The sequence below is a fragment of the Aedes aegypti genome, chromosome 1 (assembly GCF_002204515.2).
Source record: "Aedes aegypti strain LVP_AGWG chromosome 1, AaegL5.0 Primary Assembly, whole genome shotgun sequence".
NCBI lineage: Eukaryota > Metazoa > Arthropoda > Insecta > Diptera > Culicidae > Aedes > Aedes aegypti.
The window spans coordinates 158,653,976-158,676,027 of NC_035107.1; the positions used below are offsets into that span (position 1 = coordinate 158,653,976).

The 22,052-nt window shown below is 36.6% G+C and overlaps 1 protein-coding gene across 6 annotated transcripts in view; it reads right to left on the bottom strand.

The window, feature by feature from the left end:
• The window catches only part of LOC5565256 (cell growth regulator with RING finger domain protein 1), a 180,946-nt gene that overhangs the window by 40,457 nt on the left and 118,437 nt on the right, over positions 1-22,052 (bottom strand). For all 6 annotated transcript variants that reach the window (XR_002501957.1, XM_001649559.2, XM_021852212.1 and 3 more), the window contains one exon: positions 12,172-12,279. Coding sequence is in view for 5 of the 6 variants with exons in the window: in XM_001649559.2 (XP_001649609.2) it covers positions 12,172-12,279 (108 nt within the window). In the remaining variant the exon portion in view is untranslated. The remainder of the gene's footprint in view (positions 1-12,171; positions 12,280-22,052) is intronic.

Genomic DNA, 22,052 nt, shown 5'->3' on the forward strand with positions numbered 1-22,052 from the left:
AACAATAATGTCCGTTACGATAACGGTCGATTCCGGAATTAACCTCGCAGAGTTTCTAACAATGCTCATTTTTCAGTTAACGATTGCTTGTTTAAGAATCATACCCATCAGGAAGATCATAATCATGCTCATTCACAAACTTATTTAAATCCGTCGGGTAGCCGTTCGAATCTTTTAATCTACCGAAAATTCTAACGGAAAATCATCAGATAATGTACCCACTTCAAGTGATATGTCTGCCTCTGATTTTAATTTTCTAACTGAACAATTGAATCTAATGATTGATGCAATGTTCAAAGCCACCACTATGACTGAAGCAGTCCAAGTTGGTGTTAAATTTACTAATCAAATTGTTATTGGATTACGTTTTTCTGATGGATCCAAATAATAATTTAAATATTTTAAATTGGAATGCTCGTTCCTTGAATGGTAAAGAGGACGAGCTGTTTAATTTTCTTACAGCTAATAACGTGCATATAGCAGTTATTACTGAAACATATTTAAAACCTGGATCCAAACTTAAAAAAGATCCTAACTTTTTTGTTTATCGTAATGATCGACTTGATGGGGCATGTGGGGGAGTTGCAATCATCATTCATAGGAGTATAAAACATCAACTGTTTTCGTCATTTGAAACTAAAGTTTTTGAAAATTTAGGTATTTCTGTTGATACACAGCTTGGTAAATATACTTTCATAGCTGCCTATTTGCCTTTTCAATGCTCTGGACAGCAAGTTAATTTGCTCCAAACTGACTTGCGTAAATTGACTCGCAATAAGTCAAATTTTTTTGTCATTGGTGACTTTAATGCCAAAAATCGGTCATGGAATAATTCTCAAAGTAATTCCAACGGTAGAATTTTATTTGATGAGTGCTCTTCAGGATATTTCTCAATTCAATACCCTGATAGCCCTACGTGTTTCTCCTCTTCTAGAAATCCATCTACGATTGACTTGGTCTTAACCGACTCTAGTTATCTTTGTAGCCGATTAGTTACTCATGCTGATTTTGATTCTGATCATGTCCCTGTTATGTTTCAAATATCTCATGAAGCGATTCTCAATCCTATCAGCTCCACTTTTAATTACTTTCGAGCCGACTGGAATATATATGCAACATACATTGACTCTAATCTTGATGTTAACATTTCCTCACGAACAAAACTTGATATTGACAATGCTCTTGAAACTCCAAATTTGAATTCGTGATTAGAGACGATGATCTTAAATTAAAATTATATGGCAGGATTTGCAGAAAGAAATCAAATAACGTTTTTCACAATTAAGAAACAACAATTTTGAAAATAAAATTTCTCAATTGGACCCTAGCTCTAAGCCATTTAGGAAATTATCTAAAATTTTGAACAAATCTCAGGAGCCAATAACGGCATTGAAAGAGGAAAACAAATTATTACTAACTAATTGCGGAACAGCTCAAAAACTTGCTATGCAGTTTGAAAGCGCGCACAATTTTAATTTAGGACTTACTAGTCCAATTGAAAATCGAGTTACTCAGGACTTCGAAAATATTCTCAATCAGGAGAACGTTTTCGAAAATTCCTGGGAGACTGATTTGGAAGAAGTGAGAACTATTATTAAAAAATTCAAAAATATGAAAGCTCCTTGCGATGATGGAATTATCTACATCCTCATCAAGAAACTTCCAGAAAGTAGCATATCATTTTTAGTTAATATATTCAACAAATGTTTTCAATTAGCATATTTTCCTGACAAATGGAAAAATGCTAAGGTTGTTCCAATTTTAAAACCAGACAAAAATCCTGCAGAAGCTTCTAGCTATCGTCCAATCAGTTTGCTTTCCTCCATCAGTAAACTTTTTGAAAAGGTTATTTGGAACAGAATGGTGGCCCACATCAACGAAAATACATTTTTTGCCAATGAACAGTTCAGCTTCCGCCATGGACATTCGACCACTCATCAACTTTTACGTGTGATTAATTTGATCCGTTCCAACAAATCTGAAGGCTATTCTACTGGTCTTGCTCTTCTAGACATAGAAAAAGCATTCGACAGTGTTTGGCATGAAGGTTTGATTGTAAAATTTAAAAAAAAAAACTTTAATTTTCCAACATACATTGTTAGAATAATTCAAAGTTATCTGTCATATCGTACACTTCAGGTTAATTATCAGAACTCCAGATCTGAAAGACTTCTGGGACCAATATTGTTGGTGCGGCATGAGACCTAGAATAAACGGGTTACAGTCCTTTTAGCGAATTCCATTTTTATTCGGCAATAGCGCTTTAAAGCTGAAATATAAATTTGGTTTGGGATTCCTACGGTTTATAGCTGTTTTCATTTGTACTCACATTTCGGTGACTCTACTCTACAACGTCTACGTCCTTGTTACCGTCCTGTAGTTTATACAATCAGTCTCGAGGTTTAAGTCGGTTTAAAGTCATAGTCTTAAGTCAACCACTAGGATGTTGGATTACTTACAGTTGCATGGTTTTTAACAGTAGTTCTAGTTCAATTCATAGTCATATTAAGTAGGATTAGGTGCATGAAATATATAACCTGAAATCATAAAGTTAGGAAATTTACACATATTTCCTGCACATATTGTAATTTCACATGTTTAACTCACTAGCAATAATCAATCAAGAATAATATATAATTTTAAACGAATTCAATTAAATATAAATCAATAGTTTTTCTATAATAGTGATTACGAATTCTAGCTCTGACACAATTTTCATCACCACATGATTTTACAATTTATCTCGCTGCTATCTGTCATCATCTCCACTCATACCATAGAAGTCAGCGGATGACAAGTTTATTTGTTTATTTGGAGCAGGGAAAAGCCCATTTGAGCTGAGCAATATTGAGCTTTTTCTCAAATGGGCGCAAAACCTCCTCTTCTTTTCGTATCAACAGACTATTACATATTTTTCCAACTGATACAAACATTACTTAAATCTACTTAATAACGTTCGAATTTAGCAATAGCTATCTGATGATTGATTTTATCAAACGCGGCCGAGAAATCGGTGTAGATAGAATCTACTTGCTGCCCTTTCTGTAGAGCTTTAGCGATGAAAGTTGTATATACCACCAAATTTGTATTAGTTGAGCGTTTCGGCATGAAACCATGTTGGTACTCCGAAATGTAATGATGACAGTGATGGAACAAAAAGTTGTAAACAACTTTTTCGAAAAACTTCGAAACGGCACAAAGAGCAGCTATTCCACGATAATTGCAGACTTCACGTTTGTTCCCTTTTTTGAATACTGGGAATACATAGCTTCGTTTCCATTGGACTGGAAATGATCCAACTTGCAGAGATAGTCTGAAGAGACGAGAAAGAGGCGTAGATAAACTTATGGAGCATTTCTTCAAAATATATGCAGGAATGCCATCAGGCCCGGAGCTTGTCGATGATTTCATGGAGAAGCAAATTTTGGCAATTTCTTCAGGATCAACTATTGGATGGTTGCCGACTGGTGGATGAACTGGTACATTGTTGGCAGCATTGCGGATTTGTTCATCGTTCAGAGTTTCTTGAGTGAAAACGTTTGAAAACTGACTCAGGAAAAGATCGCAAATACCATTCAAGGACGAACATTCAACATTTCCCTTGGACATTACGTTGGGTAGAACAGATTCCTTACGTTGTTCGTTAACGTTAGCGTTAGCGTTAGCGTAGTACCTTACGTTGTTCGTTAACGTAATTCCAAAAGTGTTTTGGATTGTGACGAAGGTTTTGTTGAACCTTCCGTTGATGCGCGGAAAACAGCTTTTGGTTCAGGCGTTTGTATCGAGAATTGGCAGAGTTATAAACACGTTTATTCGCGGGCGTTTTGTGCTTTGAGTACTTACGCAAAGCAGATCGTTTTAAACTTTTCAAGCGTTTCAGACGATTGTTGCTCCATGGCGGATTGGGCTGAGGATTTCTTGAGTGCTTAGGAATAAACTGATCAATTGCGTACAATACTATGTTGGAGAAAGTACCAACTGAAAATTCCAAGTCCTGGTTGATGAAATCCTGTCATTCGATATTGCACAGAAAAGCATTAATACTGCAATAATCACCACGTTTGAAGTCGTAATGCAACGTTTCCACAGGATTCATAAACACACAGGGTGAAGCACCACGCAATTCAATCAATGGAGGAGGATGAAGTCTATCCATCAGGTCGGCAGCGTCCCTGTGGAGAATTTAGCTGAAACGTCAACGGTTGTAACGCCTCCCGCAACATCCCCCCCCTCCGTAATGCTGCTCCGATTCAGCAGGATTACCCGATGGTAATATGTTGAGCACAGCGAGCTTTGCCACGGGACGGCGAAGAACCCCTGCACCTGTCTGCACGTCTGCCTGCCTGATACGACCATCTTTCCCTGGGATTACTTTCACGACCTTACCCCTAAGCCAAAGATTCCGAGTTGTTTCTCCAACAATGAAGACTACATATCCTTCCTGAATAGGCTTCGTTTCCTCATGCCATTTGGTGCGTCGTGTCAAGTCCGGAAGATATTCCCGGATCCATCTTGCCCAGAATTGATCTAGAAGGCTGCAACACAGATTCAATCCGTTCCGAAGTGCTTCACCTTCTGCAACAGGAGCTTTCTCCGGCTGCTTGACACCATTTGAGCTAAGGAGGATGAAATGATTCGGAGTCAATGCTTCTTGGTCCAAAGTCTCCAGCGGCACGTAGGTCAATGGCCTGGAATTGACCATTGCCTCAGCATCGCACAACATTGTTTGAAAAACTTCCTCAGATGGCGCACGAGAATTGTTGATCGACTTAACTGGTTTTAACTGCTCTTACCATCCTTTCCCAAGCACCACCCATGTGCGGGGAGGAAGGTGGGATGAAGAACCAGCGAGTGTTAGCATCTGTTAACGTCTCCGACAATTCTTGGTTCATTGCCGATATTTGGTCAGCTAACTCCCGACTGGCGCCAACAAAATTCGTTCCGTGGTCAGTGTAGATTTGGGTCGGCGCACCGCGTCTTGCAATGAATCTCCGCAAGGCCAACTTGCGGGCCTCTGTAGAAAGTGAAGCTGTAACCTCCAAGTGAACCGCTTTTACGACCAAGCACGTGCCACCCAACGCTTTACTTGACTTCGGCCGATCTTGATCATATACGGGCCGAAATAATCTATACCGACCAGTGAGAAAGGACGAACGAACGGAGTTACACGTGCTTCAGGTAGAGGCGCCATTCTATGCACCACAGGATTCACTTTATATACGTTACACCATTGACACCTTTTCGCTACTCTACGTACCACTGTTCGAAGAGCAAATATATGATACCGCTGACGTAACTCGTTGACCACAGTTTCGCTATTGTGATGGCCAAATCGTCTGTGGTACCAATCTACAAGCAGTTCGGTCACTCGATGAGTTTTTGGTAGGATAACCGGAAATTTCGCATCATATGGAGCTAGTGCAGATGCCTCAGTCCTACCTGCCATACGAACCACTCCGTAGTCATCTAGAAACGGTGGTTATTTGCTTATTGGACTGCTTTTTTCAAGTTTAGACGATCGTTTCCCATCTGATCCACTCTGTAAAACTGCAATTTCAACGGCATAAGCTTCTGCTTGAGCAAGCTGCCACAATGCCCTTTCCGCTCGCTGTAAATCTTCTTGCCTCAACGTTTGTTTATCCTGTGAAGCTCCTTGCTTGCCGAAAGCCAACTAACGGCCGACAAATGAATACGCGTACGCAGTGGTTCGAAGCATTCGTTCCCACTTGGAAAATACAATATTTTCACATCTGACTTACCTGAGTTACCTCAGGGATGTCAAAAATCTTTGTTTGCGGATGACACAGGCCTCTCCGCCAAAGGACGAAGCCTGCGTGTCAACTGTAGTCGATTGCAAAAGAGTTTGAATATATTTTCTTCATATTTGCAGAAATGGAAGATTTCTCCTAATGCTTCCAAAACTCAACTAATAATATTCCCACATAAACCAAAAGCTCTTTATTTGGAACCTTCAAGTAGACATGTTGTCACGATGAGAGGGGTTCCAATAATTTGGTCAGATGAAGTTAAGTATCTAGGGCTCATGCTAGATAATAATTTAACTTTCAAAAATCACATTGAGGGCATTCAAGCCAAATGTAATAAATATGCAAAATGTCTCTATCACCTTATTAATAGAAAATCAAAACTTTGTCTTAAGAACAAGCTTTTGATATTCAAACAAATTTTCAGGCCAGCCATGTTGTATACTGTACCAATATGGACTAGCTGTTGTAATACCAGGAAGAAAGCTCTGCAGAGAATTCAAAATAAAATTTTGAAAATGATTCTGAAGCTTACTTGCTGGTATAGTGCCAATGAGTTACATAGAATATCCAATGTTGAAACATTGGAACAAATGTCAAATAAAATAATCAATAATTTCAGGCAAAAATCGTTACAATCTTCTATTGCCACGAATAATGCGTAATATATTTAGGTTAAGTTAGGTTAAGTAAATTAAAAACGTGTTTTTTTTCTTCTCTTATAAGTGAAATCAACTCACCTATAAAAAATCTGAACTGCTACGGCAAATGAAATGTAATATGTTGTTAATAAAATCTTAAATTTGTTTTACCAAATTAGGATGATAGTGTTGTCTAATAACACAGGATATAAGAATATAAGAATTGAATATAATGTTTGAAATGTTACTAATTAAGAAATAAAAAAAAAAGAAAAATATAGGGTTTCAATGCTAGTAATGGACCCCTTAGTAGTTGAAATTCACTCTCGACACTTTTCCGCAATGATATCTCAGACGGGTATACGTTTTGTGGAGTCTAACAACAAGTTTATGTCTTTACTTCATAGTACGCCTATGAAACATACAAAATCAGTCGATTTTTCCAGCGAAATATACATTTGAAAACTGTTGTCCGAATGCCTATTATGGACCCTCCCATGGTGCACAATAGGAATGTTTACAAATTTGACGTTTCATATTATGGACCCTCCATTTGATTCCAATGTAATCCGGCTCGCTACCGACGTGCCTATTATGGACCCACTTGGAAATGCCTTTGTACGTGCCATATTTTTTTTTTGTTCTTTAGACTCTTACTGTGCGCCATGTGTTGGTGCTATCTCGCTCTCTCTCATAGGCAACTTGAAAACAGGGCGCACAGTAAAAGTCAAACGTTTTATAGCATGCATAGGCTCATTATGGATCCTCTTGTGTTGTTTCATTTACAAAATTGTCAAAATATCTGTATTTACAGGGTGTCCGCAAATTATCCGTACAAACTTTGAAGACATGGTTCTATACAATCAAGCATGATAAGTTCAATATTCTTGCATGGTTTTAAACATTGGCTCATTATATTCTTAAGAAGTAAGTTTGACACATTCTTAAGGTGAAACAACTTGGAATCAGAATTCAATAATGTACCAAAACTTTGAAGGCACAAATCTCGCGAAAGAAGCATCAAACTACAATGCATTTTCTATTTTAGCTTTGTGCACTGGCAGAAAGCTTAAAATAAGAAGATTGACTTTGTACGTTCATTATTTTAGCAGATTAGTGTTTTTGAAATCGTGAGTAGGGGCACAAGCCGGCCATTGTGTCTGCCATGTTATGATTCCGAGATGTGTCACCTTAAGAAGTAAGTTTCCACATCTCAGTAACAAGCAATTAGGTACTTCGAAATTTTTTAAAGTTGTATTTCGCGTTAACCTATAAATGTATTATAAAAGGTACATGGACATTGATTTTTCATTGTTTTTAATGCGAGACCATCTTTGCAATATTTTGCTGTTCGGATAATTTGCGGACACCCTGAATGCGTCTCAAACCAAATATTTTGTCTGAAACTGCTGACTAACAATGAGATCGAAGTTCCCCCGGTGGATTTTCATAGGAGTGTTTGAGTGTTAATTTTATGTTTTTCTGTAGGGGGTCCATAATACGCAAAGGGTCCATAACCGGCATCGACCCTACCTCATAGCTTCTTTTAGAATGTGCCAACTAGTCACGTTCTAGTCTACAAGAGGTTTTGGACAAGGATGCAATGAAGGCAAAAGTACCTTGAACGTGGTTTTATGGGCGTTTATTTATAGCACAATTTAAAATTGTTACTTGGAATAGCACTGGTTTTGGTCGAAGCACTGGTTTTGTGTTTTTGTAGTGTCAATTGTAGCAATGGAGTACACATCGTTCTGCAAAGAAAATTAGAAGACCAGTGTTTAGTAGACCACATTCACGTGGTAGAACTGCATAAATTTAATTGTCCGAATATACACAAATTAAGTGTTGTAAATCCAAATTTTCTTTATAATTTCAACTGCCATAGTCCAAATTTGGCCACTCTCATAAAAAAAAATAATGTGATTGGCCAATTTGGGAATTAAAGTTGAAATGTGACCGAAACTGATAACCCATATTGTTTTTGCGCGAAAAAGTTTCATTCTTTGTTCCGATATTGGGTTGAAAGCTTTAATTTAAGGTGCTGGTGGTACATATGGGACTTTCCATACATTTTTTTTTGAAAAGAAAACGTTCATAAGGGGCCGTCCATAAATGACGTAGCATTTTTTCACTGTTTTTTTACAACCCCCTCCCCCCTCGTAGCTTTTCGTCACAAATGCTGATACTCCCCACTGGAAATATTTTTTTCATTTTTTTTTCCTTATAGACTGGGTTGAAACAAAAAATAGGAATACAAGAAGTTCAATACGAAGTTTGATATTGATTACTGACTGAAATGTAAGGATAATCTAATCTGACAGTTTGATATACAGTAGCGCCCAAAAGTAATATGGAAAACAGTTTCGAATAAATAATTTCCTGTTTAAGTTACATAATTTTGGTTTCCAGTTAGGCTAAATTATATTACTTTTGCTGTTGTCACCATGAAAAACAAGTAAACTTGTTTGGAAATGTGAAAATAAAATGTTTGACTAGATTGATGAAGCTCGTTACTGTCGAGTTGGGGTGCAATAGATTTCAATGAAATGATCAACAAAATATATTAATTTGAAATGAATCATCGTCAATATTATTCATATTCAAATCTATTTAGCAATCAGTAGCCAAATACATAAAAGATTACACTTGAAATATTTGGAATGTTTAGAACATTTTAGCGATTATTATACAAATTATACATCTCTATTAATATTTCAGTTGAACTTCATTATCGTTTCCATACTGAAATAATCTTACACAACCTATAAAGAAACAGTGGAATAATATTTTTTTTTCAAATTACCGAGTTATTAAGAGCATTGAATGATATGGCAATTTTGATAACACTCGAATCTATTGTCCTCATTACTATTCAGGCTATTCCATCAAGAGCATTGATATATCAAAACAAATGAATCGATGAGTTGATTGGGTGGAGATCTCCTGCAACATTGAAAGCATAATTCACGGAATAAATATCTTGTTTCAATGTAATATTTGGCCACGCATGCATCTGTATAAGATGTAAAGTGTCGGTAACAAAAAAAATGTAATATTTGCCAAAAAGATCATATTTTATATTCTTGAAGAAATAAAGCCCCAATAGAAAATATGAATAAAACTAAAACGGCTGGCTTTATGTTTTGTTAACAAATGTCAAAACAATGTACTCCAAGTAGTTAAAGCATTGATTTTTAATGAATTTATTAAACTTTTATTTTGTTTATTTATAAATTTATTAATTTAGACACGAATAAAATATATTATTTATATAATTATTTAAAGCTTCAAAACATCTGTTTGATTGCATTTATCACGAAATTCTAAAATTTCATATATATTTTTTCAGTCATGTCATATGAATGTTTTGAAGCTGAATCATTATATTTTATAACCCAAGTTTAAAAGTAAAACAAAAATAGAAAGTTTGATAAAAAATAATTGTATGCGATTTTTTTCAGCGCCTCTCTTTTTACCGGCTTGATGTAAATGCTACGTCCACTAGCTAGGACCCCTCCCTCCCCCTCGTCACACTTCGTCACAAATTCGTGAAGCCCCCCTCCCCCCTAAAAAGCTACGTCATTTATGGACGACCCCTAAAACAACATATATAAAAATGTCGAGACACTTCAAAATTGCGTCCAGTATTGGAGGTTACTTTCAAGATGGTACTAAACACAAATGAAACTCAGTTCTAAAAATTTGTATAGATAAAAACAGCCTATGCAAATCAGTCCACTGGTAACACAGCGGAACATGTTTTTATCTCAAGCACCAAAATACCGCTATTTACTTAATTGAGGGTTGCTGAATCCATTGCCGTTTGCAAAAATATCATAACACGTCAAGTTTTTGAGATATTGGCTGTTGAAAAATGCAAAATTTGACTATTTCAGCCAACTTGCATGCAAGTTTGCCAGCTTATATGGCAATTTATCTACCTAATTTGCCACAGAATTCAAACTTCATGTGTTAAACAATACTTCTCAACAAAGTTCATAATACTTTCAACGCTCAAAAGTTATTTTTTGATGATTTAGAGAAGTATTGTGTTTTGCCATATAGGAGAAACGATGAATTTTGTATGGAGACTGTAAGCATGTTGAAAAAACCGATTTAATCTAATAATGAATTTCAAGTTATATCTATAATGAGAGTTAAAGTCCTATTTTATGTGCTTGAGGGATTAGATTAAAGTGACCAGATATGTTTGGCTTCAATGCGGGACACAATTTTTAAACTTCTGATAATTGGCATAATAATAATATTAAGTACACATTTTCTTATTATTAGTATATGAAATCAATTTTTCGAGGAAAAGGATACGATTTTTTAGATCTTTGAAGATTTCAACTTATCAATATGTCTTTTTTGCACTTTTACTCAAAATTCCACAAGTTCTAGTGGGATTTCCATAACCTGTTGCGAAAAAGTTTTCAATAATGAACAGATAGAAATTAACAAAAATAGTATGAATTTAGATATGAATTCCGTGATCTTTTCGAACTACAATTTTTAACGAGTTTCAATCAGAATTTTGAAAGCTTTTCTTGTTTCGAACTGAATCCATGTGAAATTGGACTGAATATAAAGATATGAATATGGATGTGGAAGATTCTAAACCTTAAAGGACTCTGAACATAATTCGATGTGTTAGTGTGCTCAACAAAATTTTTGGAATTGAAAAAAAAAATATTTTGAGAAACAGAACCAAATTGTGAGCTTAGAATATATGAAATACTGTTCCGTATCGTATAAGTATTTTGACAAGACTTGAACTGAAATGTCGTGGAAAATTCTACCCGTGAATACCGTTGTTATGTTACGATTCCAATAACATTTTCCGAAGAATTAAGCAAACATTTAGTATAATAATAAAGCTCTGTAAGGATGTTGAATAAAATCCAATCTAAATCCTGTTAATATCTGATAAGAACCTTGTTGGTCCATGGAGAAATCCGCCCAGTATGTGGATGTTAATGTTTAATTTCCATATAACGTATCATTGTTCATATTTCAAGTACAAATTTTATTATATTTTGTTATCCCTACAATCCGGGACGTTTTCCGGGACACTTGGCGAGGCGGGACAGGATGCAAAATCCGGACTGTCCCGCACTTTCCGGGACGTCTGGTCACTTTAGATTAGATCAATAAAAAGTTTGATAAATCATACCTTGATTTTTATATAAACATCAAGGAAAACTAGTGTTTTATGCAAACTTTTGGCGACCTATAGCTAAAAATTGTGACGTGCGGGAACATTTCTGAAAACGGCATCAGATTCAGCAACCTCAAATCTACTAGAAACACATAATTTGGTTCTTGAGACACGCAAAAAAGTCATTTTTGTTACACTGTGAAATCAAACTTCCACGAGACGCCTCTGTAAAATAGTTGCAGTTTTTGATTTTATAATTGTCGTTCTATAAATATTAAAAATATTTCTGGTTAGAGTGCTCGTTAGTTAATTAGGTGATGATTGTAAGTAGAATTTCCAATTTTTAAGCTGCGATTTTTTTGACCATTTTCACCTGGCATCTCACTTTTACTCGCCATCAGCTACTCGAGGTCAAATATGTTGGAAACAAACTCAAATAATCTCAGGTAGCATTTCGAACCACTGTGTACCGTTAGCATGGTAGATGTTTGTTTTGAATAGACTTTGTCGTCTTTGACGGCGTTCTGACCTAAACCGGTTTATTTGCCACGAAGTGGTCTCGTAAAGCTATGATTCAGTATCTATCCGTAGTATAAGGTCTCACCTTCAAGCATGATAATTGTCCACTCGCTTGCTTCAGATACTGAGCAAGTATGGACGTTGGCAGGGGGCACACAGGGTCTCTCAGATGCACCACATTCACAAGAATGACCTACAATGAGATGGTAAGAAAACGAAAGTTGATTAGACGGTGCAGTCAATAGAAGTTAACTACGGTAGATGGGATTGCTGCTCTCGGCGATTGGCGTTTAGTTTATTCGTTTTTTTGGTCCACGTGATTAAGCAGCCGCCAGCTAGGAAGTCAAGACATTAACGGTTGAGAATAGATGAACATGATTTGCCACTAAGTATAAGAAAAGTATACCTCTTAACAACAATTTTTTAACATACCGTAAAATGGGGCGTTAAGGACTTTGGTGTTGTAAGGATTGCACTTTGTATCAAGTTCAACAAGTCGTAGTAAACGTCGGAAGTCAATATATAAGTCATTTGATATGCTTGAATCGTTTGGAAGATTGTGGGCTGCAGTATGTGATATGGGCTGTCTTTCTGAAATAAAGTATTTTAGTATCTAGATATTGCAAACGTTTCAAAATATTTTCATTCGAATTTCATAGGCTAAATATATTTAATCACATAACTATGAAACAAAATTGATTAAAAATATGTGAGTAACGTTGAAGATAAGTATATTTAATTGAGATCATAGCACAGATAAAAACTTTGGTAAACTTTATCTAAGCTTCGATTAAAAAAAATTGAAGAAGGCTTTGTTTGCGGATGAGACAGGCCTCTCCGCCAGGACAACCTGTACTGTACTAGGTACCTGTTCAATCAATAACTAATTACTGAGGCGTCTGATTTTTAAAAACGGTCTTCGGTAAAGTTGTAGCTGATGAATGTATCTCATAGTGTCAACGTAGTGCTAATCCCCAAGAGCACATGGGGCAAACACTATGGCCGAATTAATGAATCGCTTGCTTTTCCCATAGTACTTCCCATATAAACTTTGAAGGGCTTGTGCAGTCTCAGTTTTCATCCGAATGAGCTCAAATTTCGGCGAGGGCACTCAGAATTTGATCTAGAATCGAATGAGCGGTGTGGAGCAAAAACGATTTTGAACCTTATGCTCATACCCCGTCCTGTCATTGAAGAACCCAAAGATATGTGGGTGTTTTCATAATTGCATCTTTTATTTTATTTTACCATTGGAATTCTCGCATAACTTGTGATCTCGTCCTAACAGCCATTGGTAACCGAATGTGCAGCTTGTTGTTTTTATGCAAAAGAATGGGTCAATATGAAACTATCATTACTGGGAGTTAGAGAAGGACCTAGCATTGTTAAATAACGTGTAGTTCTGTTGTTTTCTAAGTAACAACAAGCTACACACTTGGTTACCAATGGCTTTTAGGGCGAGATCGTAAATCAAGCGAGAATTGTTAACTGCTTAAGCAAAACAACAACAAATATTCATAAGTGTTGATTCCACTCATAACGGTTTTTTTTTACAAATCATCGCCGTGTTCGATTGACCCACCAACGTTCAGTGAAAGTCACCCGTTGAGCAATTTCATGACACTTGGATATATCCAACAAAAAAAAAATCGCAAACAAACATTACTCAACGACAAATTATGGCAGGATGACTCGAAAAAGATGGTACATTGCATAATACATAATGTGATCATTCACAGGCTGTATAGGGATAGAAAAAAAGTGCTTGTTAAATTTTGGTGAATCAATAAATAGGCATGAGTTGTGAAAGATACTGAATTGATGGATATATAAATGTTTTATTCTAGTTGAATATCAAATGCAATCGAATTACCTTCTTTAACACTTCCAGTCCCTGGAAAAAGAAAAGTTAGTCTGAAATGGCTTTCATCCGCTTTGAATAATGCAATACCCAAAAAAAAAAAACGTAGAATTACCAGTTACCAGCATAAGTTGCTATTGTAGGCCCTAAAACTTTTTGTGGCAATATTCAAAACGAGTGTTAGTATGGCAATGTTCAAAAGAGTATTAATATGACACTTCATATCAGAGGTGTTTTCGTTCGAATTGACTCGAATATTAAAAATTGATGAGATTTTAGCACTTCTGAAACGCTTACAAACATTCTATTCCATGATCTTGATAGCCTAGTTATAGTTGAACATTAATTCGGTCTCAAATCCAGTTTTTGTATTTTGATCCGAATCTGCCGATCAAACCATATTCGGAGAGTGTAACAATTCGTGAACCATAACAGATTTTGGCACATCGCAATCAGAGAGCCCTATGAATGTTGCTATTCACTCTCTTGTTTGGTATGTGGCGAGAGAGCGTTCAAGAGCAGAAACTCTCACAGACTACAACGGTATCGAGCCATTCGGGTGATTCATGTGTTGCATAAAATTGGTAATGACTTTCATATTTCCTGGTAATGCAACCAACAACTTGATTTGGTAGCAAACATAGCACAGACAAAAAAATCGCATCTGTTTCTTGATCAGAATGCGATTTGATCAGTGAATGTTACAAGTGTTGACACACAGCGATCGGCGCCAAACAGCGGGTGGTGTATGTCTGTCATTTTTCCTTTCGTGATTAACGAAAAAAAATGGTTCTTAGAGGTTGTCCATAAACCATGTGATCATCAGAGCTGGAATGGTAATAGTAGTAGGCTTGAATTTCGAGAAACTCACGTGGCTCTTCCAGTACAGTAATTCAAAAACGTGAATCTCATCAAGTAGCCTATGTTGAGTACATGAATTTTCTAAATCATTAGTGTCATTGAAGGCTCTAAATGCGGGAAATGCATCGGGAAATAGAACATTTTTCTACAGTAGTTTTGGGCTGCCCTTAGCAACGGGTGTTTCTGCTATTTTCTAGACATTTTGCCTACAGCAGCGATGGCGTGAGTTTTTACTGGCTTCGCTGACTGTGATTTACTTTGCCTAGGCTGCTGTAGAATGAATTTCAGAGATTTTTCCCAACCCTTCTCGTTATCTTCCACAACGATAAATGTCATGCATGTTGTGTGTATGCAGGCGGATAAATGGGATGAAATTATGGCTCGTGTGTCAATGATCGTTAAATTTTCCAAAACCTGCTCAAATCTGTCAGTGAAATCAGTTTTACAAATTGGAACCATTTTAAGTGAAGTATGCACTTCAACAGAAAAGTAATGGCCCTATCTCGATGCGTGAGAAATTTCTTGCAAGAAAATGCTCAAGAAAAGCATTTTTCTTTGATCGCAGTACGCAGTTGAAAAGAAATGTCAATCCAAATGGAGCTCACTGTAGGAAATTTCTTGACCATTTCTTGGGCAGAAATTTTTACTTTTCTTGAGCGGAACAGCATACCTAGCTTAGTAGTCAAAGTCAGAAATTTCCATACAACGTTAAACGCCTAGAGGTATGCAACGCCCTTTTATTCTTAACCGAATTCTCGTCGATTTTGTTCGAAATATACCTATTTATGTACCAAATTTAACTGGTATTGGTAAACTCAATGTCGAAAAGTAATTTTCAATAGATTTCTCTTCAACTTATATATGGTATATGCCATGTTTGTTTAGACTGAATTTAGTTTGATTTTTTCTATGAATTCTGAGCTTCAATTAATGAAATCTAATTCTATTAACATTCTTCAATCCAGTTATAACTGCAATGATGTCAAACAGTTGGTTGGCTGGGGATTTCCTTCCATGTTTATCTACCCCTTGTCAAAGTTACCCCAATACAGAAAATCAACTTTTCTATTACCGTAATCCGGTATAACATTGATCAGCGGGGTAACATTGATCGGTATGACCCTTCTCGAAAAAATGTCGAATCGTCATTTATTGATGAAATATTTTTAAAGCTCGAATGGTGCCTCTCTTTCTTACATTCATATGCTAATGAAAATTGAGGTTTTTGCGGAAATTGCGTTTCATTCATGTGTAAATATGTCAACTTTTTGAAATCAATGATTGGTATCAACATGGATGACACTACCGAATATTCATGTCTCACACGAGTTCTGCAAATGGTATGAGCAAGGAAAATGCGAATGTTACTAAAAATGGCATCGCCGAAAACGATTCCATTGTCAAATCTTTCATAAGTTTTTCCAATTGAGCAATATTAACGAACTACTATTAAGAATGCAGAATTTCCTTAGGAAATTGCCTTTCTTTAGGCGTATTGTGCAGCGCAAAGTGATTTTATTTTTGACATAACTCAAAAAGTTAATGGCTTGTAAGAGTTTGGTCTTCATATTTGGCTTCAGGGGCCATGATTTAAGTAAGCAACGACATTTTCAATATTACCGAACGTTGATTACGTGGGTGATCAATGTTACCCATATTCAGCTAAATCAAAAAATCACTCAAAACATTTATTTAAACATACTTAAATCTTTTAAAAAACCAAAGTACAATATATAGTCACAGGCGGTGGGTGCCAGTACTTGTTTCAAAATATAAAACTTGCGACATTTGCATTTTCAAATGAAAAATTTAAGAAATATCCCAAAAACTGGATCAATGTTACCTGGATTACGGTACATAAAAAATATATAGGTGCATGCAAACCAAATGCAATCTTTTAACTGCAATAGATTACTGTTCTCCATAATCTTGGGATGATTTTTTTTATACACTTTCTCCAATATTTTATCTTTTGATATTTTATAAAGAATTGTTCGTTTCATAAAGTGGACACCTTGGTAATGCTATATCCTTGTTATATATTAATGAAATCCTAATCGGTTTTCTATGTATCGGTTCAAATTAACTGTTCCACTTATATTTCGCATAACAAAAATCCTAATTTTTATGAACAAATCGTATCTTGGTATCCTTTACTATTTTACTGAAGAAGAGCTGTAAAACCACAAATAATATTCAAACCAATCTCTGACACTAGGTCACTCTAGTGATTTATCCAATTATGGGCATTGGCGTAGGAAAGGGGGGCCTCTTGACACTCTGAGAATTCTATAGGAATTGTTCTGGAAATCTTCACGAGGTTCAGCTTTGATAGATTATATCAAGAGTGACCGCGTTGTTAAGAAACCGCCAGCACCACCACCCTCGTGCTTTGTATAACACTATGGGACTGGTCTTAGATTAATTCATAACTTCATCCAAATATTCTTCTAGAATCTTCTGATGGATGGAATCTTGGGTGTTTCCAAAAACATCTAATGAATTACTTCCAGGAATGCTCACGGATATTTGTCCCAGAACATATACAGGGTTGGTCGTTGATATTTTAAGTCATCCATTGATTCATTCAGAATGCCATAGAAGATTGTAGCATTAGTTTTTCTAACGATTAAAGAAGTTTCTAGCAAAAATTCTCACAGTTTAGTTCTCAAGATTTTCACGACACACGAGCCACATTTTTGAATGGGTCATGCATAAACCATGTCACGCTTCACTATACATGAGAAACCATGAAAAAACCTTCTATAAAAATAAATACCACGTTGATCGAGTTTGGAGCTCGATTTGAAAAGGTCGTAAGAAACAAAACTAAATAAATTATGCTAATTTCACCATTAGGTAGGTTCTACTCAGTTTAATATGTGGTTAAAATATCATTTCGATATGACATTTCTTTAAAAATAAAATAAAAGTTAACACTTCATCGTAATGAACAAAAACTAGGAACAGTGCAAATTTGTTCATTCGTCCTATTGCACATAAGGTCGAAAGTAACAAAAACGCCTAATTCCGATAAAACGTGTATTTGACCTTTTGTCGCCAAAGGTCCCATGAGCGATAGCTGTCAAAATAAATGGAAAAGCTGATACTACGCACCTGTAGTATTGATTTCGCCTCATTAACCCCTCTACCGGCAGCTTCATTTTTACCCCAAAAAAAATATTCAAATCGCGATAACTTTTTTGTTTTTTGGTATTTTTGCACCAGTTTTTCACAAGCTCTCAAAAACTCTTCTAGTTTTAGAATATGTGTCGATATTGATTATTGGTCATCTGGAACCGGAGATATTCCAAAGTTCCTTGGGGGACCGACGCGTAGCCATAACCCACGTGAATATCTAAGGCTACTGAATTTTTATCGCATTCGGATATTCAGGAGGGGGGGAGGGGGTCAAAAATTTCAAATTTTAGCGTTACGTAATAAATGGATTCTGCCATAGAGAAACGCCGATTAAGTTACTGTCACAGACAAACAGACGTAACATTGGCGGAACTTCCATCGACCACACTTCGAAGACCGTTCAAAATTGTTTATGTTTCATATTTCACAATCCACAGGGTGCGCGCATCGTTTGCCTTCGTGTTCGATGTTTCACACTAGCGCCTTCTGCCGGCCAACAACGTAATCTTATAGAGCGCAACATAACCAGATAATGATTGGTGTGAAGTGTTTTAGGTGTTACGTCTCTTTGACTGTGGTATTGTTGTTGGCTTGCAATTGCACCGCATTTATGACGAAGAAAATTTATGATTTAAATTCTCGGTGAGCCATAGAGTTTTTTGGAGCTTTTGTGTCAGTATTTGTACTTTTTTGGAAAGGAGCTGTTCCAAAAGAAAAGTGTAGTAGTTGATAGGATTATGGGAAATATCGACAAAAATGTAGCATGTCAAAAACGGAATCCCACTGTAAATATTTTTTACATTTGATTACTTCGAGTGTTTCATTTCAGACACTTTTCAAATATTTCTGAAACGTTAGTATTTTCAAAAAAAAAAAGATAAACTTGATACTGTATTGATCAATTATATTCCGATGGTCAGTATTGCATAACTTCCCGAGCAGAAGAAAATAACTACTGAATTACCAAATTGAGGTATTCCATACCAGACAATTTCCAATACTGCATACCTGAATGAGGTATGAATTAGCCCTGCATAAGAGGTAAAATACCTCAAATAATATCTCAAGCATATTCTACGAACACCAAACTGATAACTAGATCAGGTATTGTAATACCTCAATAATACTTGATGGGTTTTCATATAAAAATGAAATTTTTCAATTATAGTTCAATACCTCCAGCAGACCTCCAATAGCTATTTAATACATCAATGAGGTATTCTTAATTGTTTTAAAGATTTTTTTTCAATACCATTATAATACCAAATTGAGGTATTGACAACTGAACAATACCTAATTTTGGTATGATACCAAAAAATGGTATGCATAAGTTATTGGGGAGTTATTTGTTCCTCCTCGGGTTCGGTTTACGCTGTATATCCGGTTTACGGGTATATGTCGCCCTATTGACACAGATACTAGTTATGATATTTATATTTTTGTAGCCCATTAGCGATGCAAAAAATTAGTATAAATTACCATCGACATTGTGAACCTCTTGGCTACGTCACGAGCCGGAAAGTTGCGAAAGGTAAGTGTGGTATGTACGGCAAAACAAATGCCGATTTAGGTAATAACCGTCTCGAGTTGAGCATACTTCAAACATTCAAGTAGGTACGTTCATACGCGAACGTGACGTGCAAAATCTTCGCAAGTCGTGTAAGTAAAAAACAGTGTGGCAGTGAGAGCGCCACCGGCAAAATATACAGTCTCCCTACAGTTATGGTTTAACTAAGGGTTATTTTTCAGAACAGATTAAAAATCATGTGAGGCTGTACAAAACACAATTATTGCCCTGATGCTGCAGAATTTAGTTGTTTTTACGGTTTCTTTTATAGATACCAACTTGACACATTTGGTATAAGCCGATGGGTCCATCTAGATTTAGTGTAGTTATCCCATTCCTGCTGCAGATCTCTGAGCGTTGTCTATTAAACGGACTCCTCTGTAGAGTTGCCTGCAGAGGCTCTGGTGCCTCTTTGGTGAAAACATTGAACATCTTCCTTGATTATGAGCCCGATGGGCGTCATCCCGGCTATGGCGCACACTATCTCTTTAGGAACCGTTCGACATGTGCTTGCTTTCCAACTGTTTTGGGTTTCTATTCGTTCCTAGCGCTTTTGACCAGATTGGTCCTTTATCACTCAGTATGGACCAGCGACACGCCTGCCAAGAGCTGTTTAGACATCATCCTCGGAAGCGCCGATATAATCGTATGCCCTTTTACAGACATAACATGGCTAACGAAGCTGAGCTTGTCATCGATCATTACCCCAAGATGTCTAAGGAACCATTTGGACTCTATGGTGCAATCACCTACCGAGATAAGCGCCCGTTGCTTAGACTTGTGGTCATTGACCACCACCAGCCCATCAGTCGTGTGAAGGGATAGTCCCAGTTTTCTAGATATCAACTCTACTTCCTCTATCGATTCTCCATAAGCTTTTAGGGTAATGTCGACGACAAAACCAACAATGACAATCATGAGTGCCATGAACTTTTCTGAGAAATGAGCTATTCGGCGAAACGGCGTATTCGAGGAACTGGCATTCGGAGAATCGACATTCGGGGAATAGTAGCACAACCCCTCAGATGTGGATCAGTGGAGAGGAGGAACCGACCCATATTATGGATCAGAGGAACTGTATCAGCAATTTATATGCGACGTAAATGAATGATTTGAAAGCATACTTTTTGGCGTTTCTGTCGGAATTGCCTTGTCTTTAATTCATAACTATAATAACATTTTTGATGATTGCAAAGCTTTCGAGATGGATAGAATAACCTACGTAAGTAGATTTTTTTTTTTAATAATTTCAAATCCATTTGATGAATATTTTGTATTTAATCTAGCACTGATCCATAACTGTGGGTGACTGTACTAGCAAACGCACAGCAAGCTAACCAGAGGTGAAGAATGGAATCATCACACCGTTTGCCCCATCGGTCGTCGCCGGTCAGTTCGTTATTCAATATACCATGTATACAAAGTGTGTTCAACAATTCGTGCGTCCGCAGATGAAAGTGAGAGTAATTACTCTCAGCAGCCGGTTTGAGTTTTTTTTTTGCTCGAATGCTTTGCGGACCTAAAAGTCATGTGGAGACGACATCAACGGCTGGGGATGCAAGAATGAAAGTTGACCGTAAGTGAAAGTGTGCTTTTTTGCCGTGAATCAAGCCATTCGGATTATGATTACGGTTATGCACGTTGTCCAGATCCAGAGTATGGAACAATTTATTAGCGTAGACTTTTGTTGTTTTGTAATTCACAGAAAATAAACGTCATAAAAGTGAAAATCGTGTTGGATCAGAGTGGAAACGTGTAGAATCTCGTCTTGGAAACACGTAGGATCGATAAACTAAGTTTGTTCACTTTTCTGAGTTTTCGAGATTTCAATTTCATTGATTTCTTCTGCGCCATCCTTCCCGATTACAATGGCATCCAATACTCGAAGGAAAACTCTTTAAATATAACTCTTTGCTAACTCTTTGATAATCTGACAGAATCTATGATTTCGGTAGTTGAAACTAAATCCACGCAAAATCCATGCGAAAGGTTAAAATTCATTTTAAATTCACGTGTGTGTTGAGTTGTGCGCAGGGATGGGACATCTTTGGGATCCACAGTGGTGGTTATATACTGTGGTAGTATACTACGCAAGTATACTGAGTAAGCAAGTATACTGTTTTTTTTTTTATAGTAACTAAGACTTAGATTCGCAAGGCTACAGATTAGGTAAAATTAATATAATTCTCGCGTTTAGTATCATACAGGCGCATCTGCACACATCGATTTCTCATCATCGATTTCATTGATATTCAATCGATTTTCGTAACATTTTACGATGCAGCATGGCAAAGGGCGATGGGTACTTTCTACTGCATTTAATATATCATTCGAAAACAGTCGCTTGGTCAAGTAATTAGCAAAAGAGAAAATCAACGAAGAGAACTCGATCACTGCAGATACGCCCTTATGATACTAAACGCGAGAATTAAGTTTCAGCTGTCAAAAGAATCTACACACAGCGAACTTCGCTACTCTACGACGACTCGTTCTCCGCTGCTGCTTTTCGAGCTCTCCTGGTTGACCAGTTGGATGC